At 48.9% G+C, this 10,733-nt stretch overlaps 1 protein-coding gene across 1 annotated transcript; it reads left to right on the top strand.

The window, feature by feature from the left end:
- The first annotated feature begins 7,087 nt into the window (after positions 1 to 7,087).
- On the top strand, positions 7,088 to 10,698 carry LOC6593196. Its single transcript, XM_002018083.2, has 5 exons — positions 7,088 to 7,381; positions 7,612 to 8,890; positions 8,952 to 9,168; positions 9,238 to 9,500; positions 9,561 to 10,698. The coding sequence occupies exons 2-5, from the start codon at positions 7,614 to 7,616 to the stop codon at positions 10,567 to 10,569; spliced, it is 2,766 nt and encodes a 921-aa protein (XP_002018119.1). The 5' UTR covers positions 7,088 to 7,381; positions 7,612 to 7,613; the 3' UTR covers positions 10,570 to 10,698.
- Positions 10,699 to 10,733: the final 35 nt, after the last annotated feature.

The raw sequence follows: 10,733 nt of genomic DNA, 5'->3' as shown, positions 1-10,733 counted from the left end.
TTACAGAAAATGTTTAATTCCATTCTAGACCACACTGGCGTTTTGCATGGAAGACGATGGAGGCGCGTGGAGGATGGGTATGTATGGAAATTTCGCATAACTTTATCCATTAATTAAAATTTCTAGCACCGCTCTGCAGCAACCGACCTGTGGTTGGCTCACGAATGAAATTACAGCCACGCCCACTCTAGCAGGTCCAAGTGGAAGGCGGTAGGCGCTCGGTTTTCGAGGGGTTTTAAATGGGAATACACGAAAACAGGTAAACAGGCGAAAAAGAAAACATTTACATAGCTAACTACGAGTACACCGCGTACTTGCGGCAGGCTGCCACAACTTTTCCCTTGGTCCAAAAGTTGATAGACCGAAGAGAGGAGAGTCGGCCGCAGGACCTGGAGTGGCAGCATAAATCTTGCTTTCGAAAAGTTTTTCATATCGCCATAATGATGCCAAATGGGGAATAAATCTGAATAATGCAATAATAATTAAGAGATGCTCAGCAACACTCTCGGCCGGAAAATGATCAGAACTAGGGAAAAATTCAATCGAATTCGGCAAAGAATCGCCGAAGGGTGGGGGAGTAGACCGCTCCATTAGCAGATTCCATTGGTCCTTTTGCCACAACAGAACAAATTCCAATCAAAGAAAAATTTCTTAGCAGCAATTAGAGCGCACAAAACAAGAGCTACCATAAAGGAGACTCGCCTGGCTTCACCAGAAAGGACGGACAGCCAGACCCAGGCAGCCAGGACACTACAGGGGACAGAGGACATAAATAGTTTTGCGGCTTTGACTGATATGCGGGGCAATAAAACTAATGAGCGCGCGAGCCAAAATAGTAGTTGACAGTGGTTTGGTGGTGGCTCCATTTTGGAGGGTTTCTTGGTTGCTGTTTCCCTGCACCATGCGACCGGGGTGCGGGTGCGGGTGCGGGTCCGGGTCCGGGTCCCGGTCCTTGGTTCCTGGGTACTGGGTGGTTGGTGGCGATTCATTTGCCAAATTGAGTGCGCAAACAAACCATAGCGAAAGTCAAATGAATATAGCGCAAGTCCAATTAAATGGTCATAAGTAATAATAATTCCGCTTTGATTTGTGACATTCACTTTGCAAGCAGGACCGCAGCGGTTCCAAACATGGTGGGAGGGAGGGGTCAAGGGAGAGGCATCTTCCTTTGCAGGCAGACATCTTCAGTTTGCACCCGGCAAAATTAGTCCATGAGAAGGTTGCCGAAATAGAAGAAAAATACACTCTTCTGGGTAAGAGAGGTAATAAATTGAAGCTGGCTCATTATGTGGTTTACTCAAACTCAGTGTTTTTCGAAAAAATCACAGCTGAGATTAAAGGAGAATCGTGTTCGATCTTTCCTTGTTCCTTCTGAGCTTTCTGTATCGCATCCCACACTCTTCGGAATGCTCATTTTGGCTTAGTTATCCCTAGTTAGGATGGCCAATTAAAAGGCAATTCGTTAGTGAAACTTATCTCTTCTCGGACATACACAGATAGTTTCGGTGTCCCAAACTCCCCCTGAACCCTGACCCATGACCATCACCGCCACCCTGTTGAGCTCATTAAACCTTTTTGGGAAAGTCCGGAGACCGAGAGCCATCAAATGATAATAATTCTTGCTGGCCAAAGCCGGAGTGTGCCTCTGCATCTCTCAGACTATCGGACTGGGGTATGGGCATAGCTTACGTAAATAAAGGCGACCGACCCATCACCCATCCGGGCCGGTCTCTGCCATGTTCCATGTTAAGATATTGTATAAGAATATGACAAGGAGGGCTTAACTGGAGAGAGCCAGCTGACACGCACGCGTCCAGACGGGGCGAGAGGACTAGTGGAGGCCAGGACATGGCAATGGCATGCATACCCTCACATCCTTGCGAGGCTGCCTTGCCTGCATTGGGCGATTATTATTTATTTTCCTTAATTACGTCTTAGCATCCTCCTCGCTCTAAGGCGGGACAAGCACCTGCCTAGGAGGGAGGACGGGATGTTCGTACAACAGCCCCCCTGCCTATTCCGTGGCTCATGTGCTGTCTTCGTCCTGGCTGGAAAAGTATTTGCGTGGAAAATTGTGCGTCTTCCGAAAAAAGCTGAATCTGTGTGTGTGTGTGCGTTTGTGAGAGTCTCGCACATGCTACCGCTCTAAGCCTTCCCTTGTCTTGTCTTTTGGGCACCTTATCCTGCATGCTGCATGCCTCCATTGCCCGTTGCCGCCCTCATCCTGCCACTCACACCCCGCTGTCAACTGTCGTTTGTCTTGGGCGCGTAATAAAAAGACTTAACAACGCGAGTTGTTTAATTATTATTTATGACACTCCTCTGGCTGGCCAGATTATTGCCCCAAAAAATGGGTGTTGCTCCTGGAGATGGCATCGTGTAGAGATTCGGAGAGAAGCTAGCTTTTTGGCTGCCTTGATTTAGTGTCCCGACTGTGGTATAACGCGGCTACGACTATTTAAATCAATTGCAGATTCCATTCCAAGACCAGGTCCAATCTCAATTCATTTTCATAAAATCCAAAAAGTTTTGCCTTTGCTTTGCCTTTGCCTCTTTGCATCCGTAATTTACGATGATAATTATGGCAACTGCGAATGACCCCCCAGGGAGGCTAAGCCAAGGCCGACTCTGGCGTCCGCCCACTGGGCCCTGGGCACTGCGCGGATGGAAAAATGTAAAAATGATAATCCCATTGTCAGGCGATAATTCAAAGCAAGTCGGTCGCCTTCAGTGTCCATTCCGTGCCATGGCACTCGGCGCAGTCGTCGTCCAGGAATCAACAACCAAAAAGGTAAGAAATATTCTAATAAATATTCCTTTAGATTTATGTAAACTTTTTCTTCTTATTGAAGTAGCAACCTGTACGAGAATGTATCTGTGTAAGCTGAATCAATATGTGTGGATGTGCCTATGCACTATGGGAAAACAGAAAACTTTTTGTGGCAATAATAAAAACCAGAAAAAAGGTATTTTGACAAAAATGGGCGCGGGAAAAGCCTTATTTCTAATGGGAACACACAGAATTGTATTATGTTTTCACAGAATATTCCTTGAAAAAGTCCTGGGAAAGTGTTTAGCAATGTCCATTTGTGTGCTTCGCACAGCGTTCAGGGAGGCATACAAATAGCCAACCAACTTGTTGGGTACGACCTTGCCTTTGTTAATTTTAATTGGAATTATTTCGCGTCATCGCCACATCGTTTAGAACCTATGGTCTGAAGCTTAATTTTGACATAATTTTGTATGACCTCATTGTAAGCTTGGGCAGCCATAAATGCATTTATCTCCATATGGGCATATCCTTTCTGTCCATGCTTCCTTCAGTAAAAGGCAATGCAGCAGAAACGCTTAGGGTTATCGTCAACAAAAGGCGTTGCACCATTGTTAATATCGGCCTTTGGGATTGGCCTACTTAATTTGTCAGCATATTTCAGACATACATATGCTGCGCTCGTTGCTTAAATTAGGTAATGAATGAATAGTACAAATTTCACTTCAAATAGCTCTGTTAAACAGTTAAACAGGCAAAAAATATATGCTTATATAAGTTATATCGGTTAACTAATTTTGGAAAATGGGTTCTGGCCAGAAATAGGGGTGATCGGTCCCATAGTGCTTTGGTGTGTGTTTGTCTTTGTGTGTTGATGCGACAGCCAGAGTCAGAGTCAGAGTCTTAGCTCTGGGCATGAATTATGTTCTTAATTGGAAACGCTTGGCGCCAAAACACTTTGTGCTGATGCCAAAAAAGATTTGCTCATTAAACCGCCAAAGGACTTTCTGTCCCACTTGGCTCCACCACCCGTTCTGCTACTGTACTTCCATCTCCTTGGCTTGGCTGTCTCCTGGCTGGTGGTGCGCCGCAGGTATAAATTTCATAAAACTAATACGAATTGATTTATGACTTTCTTTGCCCGGCCTGGCGAAAGGCTTGCCTCCTGCTTGGCCGTGCTTTTTTATGCCTCAGCTCCAGCTCCAGCTGCAGCTCCGTGACCCCGACTCCTTCTGAATTCTGAATTCCAGCCTGGCCGCTTAAATCTCTCCAAACCCCCGAGGAGATGGTGGAGGAGCAGAAGCAGGAACAGGAGCTGCTATCAGTAACTGGCATTTGCTCTAGACTTGGTCTTTGTCTAAATCTTTGCCAGGTTGTCAGAACAAGAAAGTTTTTTCCCGCCCTGCCCAAAAGGGGTGCGAGTGGGTGCGAGCGGGTGCCAGGGAGCCAGGGTGGTTTCGGTGGTTTCAGTTGGCGCGTCTTAAGCTTATAATTCATAAAGCATTTAAGTGGACAAAAATCGAAATTTATTGCTATTCAAGATATTTGGCCAGAACAGAACAGAACAGAAATGCTCGCTTTGATTCAAGCTAAATCAAGAGAATTCCAGGCATTAGGCGGGAATGTTTCATGCCCTACCCCCACTAACGAGCCACCCCACCCCACCTGTTTCAAGCATAACTGAATAATAATAAATATAATTGTCTAGAGGACATTCCCAGCTCCAGCTCAGGGAGTATGCAAATTGAAGACTCTTCTTTATCGCCCCCTTCCCACGCTATAAATTGCTTCGTGTATCAAAAATATTCCTCTCTGTGACGTATCGTTCTGCAGATAGAAGCAAATTGTTTTCCACCCAACCCCCGACAAAGGCTGACAATAAAAAAAAACAACCTTATTCGGAGGGCGTTAAGGCATAAAAATATAATCAAAGCCCGGAACTAGGTCGTTTATGTGGCGAGAGTGTATGTGGATACATTTCTCTGATGAGGCCGATTAGAAGGAGTCATAATGGAAGTGCTCCGACTCTGGCCTTGGCTCTGGCTATGGCTCTCTGGCGGGATATCTTTATGACATCTGAAGAAATGCTAAGCCAGCAAGATGCCCATGTCGCTGTTCCTGTGTCGCTGTGTCCCTGTAGCTATCCCTGTCCCTTTCCATTTCCATTTCCAAGTCTCCATCTCAGCTGCGGACTTCCGTTCCAGCTGCTCTCCACCTGAGGAAGCCCAAGGAATTTCGCCTTTTCCCTTTATCAGTTTCCACTTTCTGCTGCCTCTGGCAGATGGACAGATGGGTGGGGGGCCGGACGGAGCCTGTAACTCTGCTTCCATCTGGGACAGTGGGTGGGATGAGGTGGAGCGCTTATCTCGCGGACACCGCAGCTGTCATTCAACTGAACTTTAACTTTGACTGCACTCCGGGTGGTGCGGCAGGGACAGGGCCGTACTAAGTGCCGCGAAAATAAATAAAAAGCACTTCTTTTCTTATTAAAAAATCGCCTGAAATAGCCCAATAAAACGGAGCGAGCTCTAAGGCTAGAGGCTGCTGAAGTCCAAGCACCCAGTCAGCCCCAGATTAGACGAGACAGAAAATTCAAAATCAAAATCAATCCATTAACAAAAGCACACAGAGGACCGCCACGGAGGCAGGCTCCGTGGACCGTTGCGGCATTAACTTGTGATTTCAACTGTGCAAATTCCCAACGCCAGCGATGACTTTGCATCGCGGCGGCCGCTAATTATCCCATGCAAAGAAGGGGCATGGCATGCGGCTGGAGCAGGACAAAAGGCAAAGTCGCGGCAACAAAGCCGTTGCGCTTCATTAAAACGGCAAGGACACGGCCGTGGCCAGAGCTACAGCCGGAAGGGGGGCGGGCGGGATGGGATGCGAATGATGCGAGGGATGCGCTGCTCATTATCTGTGCAGTTATCCGTCCGCGACCGCGTTGCGTGTGGCAACAGAATTTAAAATGTGCCCGACAATCGCTCTCCGCTCTTGTCGCATTAAATAGTGGAATTTTTTTTTTGAAAAATCAGTGCGAACATTCATCGGTCGGCGGGGATTTTTGATGGGGGGTGGAGGATGAGGGACTTGTATCCTGGCGAGCTTATCAGCCTTGGCATTACGCTGACTTCTGCATTCAACATCGGCGACTTTGTCTGCCCCATTCTGCACCCCACCCGATGCCAGGCATCCACTTATTTCTATTTGTGTCGTCGCTAACCATTTACAATCGTACCGTACTCTCTTTGATACCCTAATCCTCGCAAAAAGTACATGGCTTATGGGAGCTCGTACAGATAGATTTAATTTGCTGTTGCCTTATGATTTCTCGTTTGATTACGAACGAAGAAGTGCATCTGTGTGAGCTACTCAAAATTATTGGTGGAAATAAACGCAGTTTTTGTATCTACAGATCAAAGAATCTTAATACTAGTAATTCCAATCCCCTTCGCTCGCTGGCACCGACGACGACTATCCAGAGATATATAGAAGACTAATATAGGTACATAAGTATATCTTAAACAACTCTAAGAGTATACAATCTCCAATGGGCTTTTTGATATAATTTTCCACTTTATTTTTTAAGATTTCACCCCACCTTGCCGCAAATATTTTTCTGTCAACACGTCAGTACCGAATGCTGTTGTTGTTTCCGACTCCTGTTTTTTCCGGATTGGGATGGGATGGGATGGGATGGGGGTGCGACGGGCTGAAGTTGGGTTCGTCTTATTTTTCATTTCGCATTGCATCTTTATCGCGCTGTCGTTGGTGTCGTTTCTGTTTTCCTTACGCTTCATTACAATACGAGAAAATCCGGTTAAAGGTGTCTGGAGGTCGCCTCCCTGCTCCGGCCGGGGTCCGCCCCCGGGTATGGGTAATTTTAATGCTCTATCAGGACGAAGTCTCCTCCATTTGTCGCCCGAATCTCGAGCAGTTTAAGCAGCTGTTGCAGCTGCAGTTGCACTTGCACTTCAGCGGCAGACAAGTCTATTCACTCTTAAACGACTCCAATTGTGGCAATCCCAGACAGACAGCGCGATGATTTGTTGACATTTTCCAACGAGGGAAAGAGCTTAGAAAATTTCGAAAAACGGTTTCAATATTTTTAACGGTTCTCTGATCTTTTTATCGCCCTAACCAACACTTTTCCGTTGGAAAAAAAATACTAGCGGCGTGCTTTTTGCCTCAGATTTTGCTTATCAGCGAGAGGGTTATCTTATCAGTCCAAGGGAAGCCGAAGCAGTCGGTCGGTGCCCATAGCCCGCAGGTGAGTAATTTTTTTCACTCTGCCAGTATTAGTATTAGACACGACGTTGCGGGCAGGTCGCTGGCACATCGAAGAAAATTCATTGAAAATTCCCCACTAATCCGAGGGCAAAGTGTACAATGCTGAGGGCGTGGCTGGCACGGAATGGCAGTCAAACACTAGAATCGTCGAATCTGCTTTTGAATCTGCTCTGAATCTGCTTTTCGATCCGATATTATTAATTTGTTGGTGCTGCTCTAGTTTTGCGTCTCCGCTGCGAGGCAAGGCCGATAAGATAACGGGAGTGAGTGCACTGCGAAGAGGAGGAATAACCCGAACAACCCCAACAGAAATCCCAACAGGTGAATAAATCGTGTGAGTCCAAGCGAATAGTGACGTCACACAAGCGCCTTACAAATCGTCGCAATTTCGAACTGGAACAGAACACAAAAGCAGTTTAAATAAGAATATTGTGTGCTGATAAGAGTGCGGTCCGATGGAAATGCATGCGCAATAAGTAGCACCAGGAAGACATCGATGAGAAAACGTATTGGCAGGTGTTGTACTAGCATTCGTCTCGTCTCTCTTTTAGGCATGGGGCGAGGCCTGGAGCTGGTTCTGCTGCTGCTGCAGCTGGGATCGCTTCTACCCAGCACATTGGCCGTAAACTGTCCGTGGCCCTGCAGATGCACCTGGATTGTGGACAGCCTGTACGCGGATTGCTCGCGAAGGGACCTGCAGACGTACCCTGACTTTGACAATGTGCCCGTGGAGCACTTGGATCTGTCGGGGAACCAGTTCAACGAGTTCCCCACACAGTACGCCGATATAGACTCCCTGATTTACATGGATCTGTCCAACAACCAGATCTCCGCTCTCGATGGCAAGGCCTTTATCGGTTTCACCTCCCTGCGAACTCTGTTGCTGGCCAACAACTCCATAGCGCGATGGATAGATCTCAGCCCCAGTGAGTCCTTCAAGTACACGCCCAGTCTGAAGCGGCTGAGCCTCAGCGGCAACCATTTGGGCAGCTTTGGCAGCGAGGAGATGTACCAGCAGCTGCACAGCCAGTCCCTTACGGAGCTGGAGATATCCTCGTGCGGCATTTCCTCCGTGGGCGGGGACCTGCTCGTCAATCAACTACCCAATCTGGAACGCCTGACTCTATCTAATAACAAGCTGGTCCAATTGGCGGCGCTGCCCTCGCGCAGCCTGAGGATGCTCGACCTGAGCAACTGCAGCATTCAACGCCTGTCCAGCCCCTTTCTCGATTCGCTGCCCAACCTGGAGACCCTAAACCTGTCGAGAAATACGCAACTGCAGTTCGGCGTCCTCGACGAAGACCTCATTTTGGCCTATGAGCTGCGACGACTGGATGTCTCCTACTGCAACCTTGACCAAATCGATCTCAGCGGGCTGCCGGTGCTCACGGAGGTGCGACTGCGGGGCAACCTTCTGCGGGTGGTGGATAACGAGACCTTTGCCAATAACACCATGCTGGAGGTGCTCGATCTCTCGCAGAACGTGTTGCGCCTCATTGGGCAGGATGCCTTCAGCAACTTGCGGCGTTTGAAGGAGCTGAATCTGGCCTTCAATGAGATAGCTCGCCTCGACCGCAACTTTATACGCAACAACGATGTGCTCGTGGAGCTCAATCTCAGCCGGAATGTCCTTCAAAAGCTGACCAGGATCGTTTCCAACTCCCTGCGCACCATTAACATGAGCTGGTGCGAGATCACCTCCATTGAGAGCTCCTCCCTGTCGAGTCTCTCGGCCATACAGAAGCTGGACCTGTCCAACAATCTGATCAGTGACATCCCAAGCAACATGAGATCGGAAACATTACAGCAGCTGAGCCTGGCCAACTGCAGGTAAGAACAGTCTGCTTTCTAATTGTATTTGTGGCAATACTAATTTGAATTCCGGTCATAGGCTCTCTACGGTACGAAATAATACCTTCAGGGAGTTCCCTGAACTGGCAGACCTCCACCTGAATGGAAACCGCCTGACCAGTCCCATTCCCCCTTTATATTTCCGCGGCAACAAATTCCTGGATCAGCTCTGGCTGGGCGACAATCCCTGGATCTGTGACTGCCATAATGCCCTCTTTGTGGAGTTCTACGACTTTCTCACAACCAAACCAGTCAAGGTAGGATAAAGTCACCATCTGTAGGATTATGACTATGATTATGATTGGAGTAACACTGTCATTCTTTAGATCAAGGATAGGAATCACTTGCGCTGCGCCGCTCCGGCCATTTTCTATGGCAAACTATGGGAGTATGCTTGCTCGGATGTGTGGGTGGTAAATGCGAGGAGCAGCAGCAGCGGGGAAAAGGCCTGGGGCATCATCATGTTAACTCTGCTCCTGCTCGGGGGTATGATCCTCGGCTATGCCTGCATGCAAAAGTTCCTAAAGAAACGGAAGCGGAATCAGAATCACAGGGAATACGCCGAGAATGACGACGAACTGCGTCGCATGTAAGAACTATCCTATCATCAGCTATATAGAGTATTACGAATATTTATCGCCCTTTTCAGACGAGACCTCAACGACCGCATCCTTTTGGAAGAAGCCACCCCCAGCCTGCAGCAGGCACAGGAGATCAGTCTGCTGCCCTCCTACGAAGACGCCCTACGCATGCCCAAACTGGAGCGACCCGTCAAGTCGATGGTGGATCTCTCGGGAAGCAACAGGCCGCAATCACGAAAGCTTCGTCGCTCCCAGACCCAGGCCGACGGCGATGCCTCCCAGTCCGAGGGCGAGGACGGACTGCAGCTGGACACGTGCCAGAGATTCCGCAGCGTGGAGATGCTCTCCAACAGGGACAAGGAACGGACAGCCCAGTACGGTCCGCGCAGGCGCACCGGCTACATGGAGTACAACCAATCGGGCAGTCGTCGCTTCAGCATCGAGGACTCGCGCTTCCCGGCGGCGCACCTGAAGACACAAAACCTGCAGAGCGCCGAGCAGATTGGGAACTTCCAGAGCTACGAGAACAGTCCATACACTAAGCGCAGGCCAAAGATTGCCGAGATCCCGCCCTTTAAGCGGATCAACATGATGGGCGCCAGCGTGGAGTTCCTCACAGATCCCGAGTACGACGATGTGAGCAGTAAGCCTGGCAGTCCCTTTGCTAAGCGAAGGCCCAAGCTGCCCGCTCCACCCACTATGAAGGTCAGCGCACAGGTCTACACCATGCAGCAGCAGCATGAACAACAGAATCCTGCCACAGGCCAGCTGGACCCGGCCATTGAGGACTACTTCAGCTCCACCCAGAAGGCCGCCTCCTCGTCCACCATCGCCAGCGACTTCCAAGAGCTGCTGGCGCCCGAGCTGACCTCCCTGCCCGATGAAAATCGATCAAATGCGTCCACCTCGGATACCGAGCAGGACCTGGAGCGCGGAAAGCGCAAGAAGCGGAAGAATTCGGCCAGCGCTCGTCGCGTCTCTGGCAGCTTCTCCGCCGCCACGGCCGCCGAGAGCACCTCCAGTGACTCGGAGCGCAACGTCCAAGTACACAAGCCAATGCGAGAGACTTTATTCTAGCCCCCAAACACACATTCCATTCGTTAATCGTCCCAGACCTGTTAGTTTCTCCCTAAGTCTATTTAAACGCACCGCGCCACCATTGCATAACCAAATAAACTTACACTAATCGTTTTCATTTTGCATCGATATCACTGGTGTGAAATGCTGAATTTGACGACATA

The sequence above is a fragment of the Drosophila persimilis genome, unplaced genomic scaffold (genome assembly GCF_003286085.1).
Source record: "Drosophila persimilis strain 14011-0111.01,24,50 unplaced genomic scaffold, DperRS2 tig00000002-arrow-pilon, whole genome shotgun sequence".
Lineage (NCBI taxonomy): Eukaryota > Metazoa > Arthropoda > Insecta > Diptera > Drosophilidae > Drosophila > Drosophila persimilis.
This window is presented reverse-complemented; position numbering and strand designations above follow the sequence as displayed.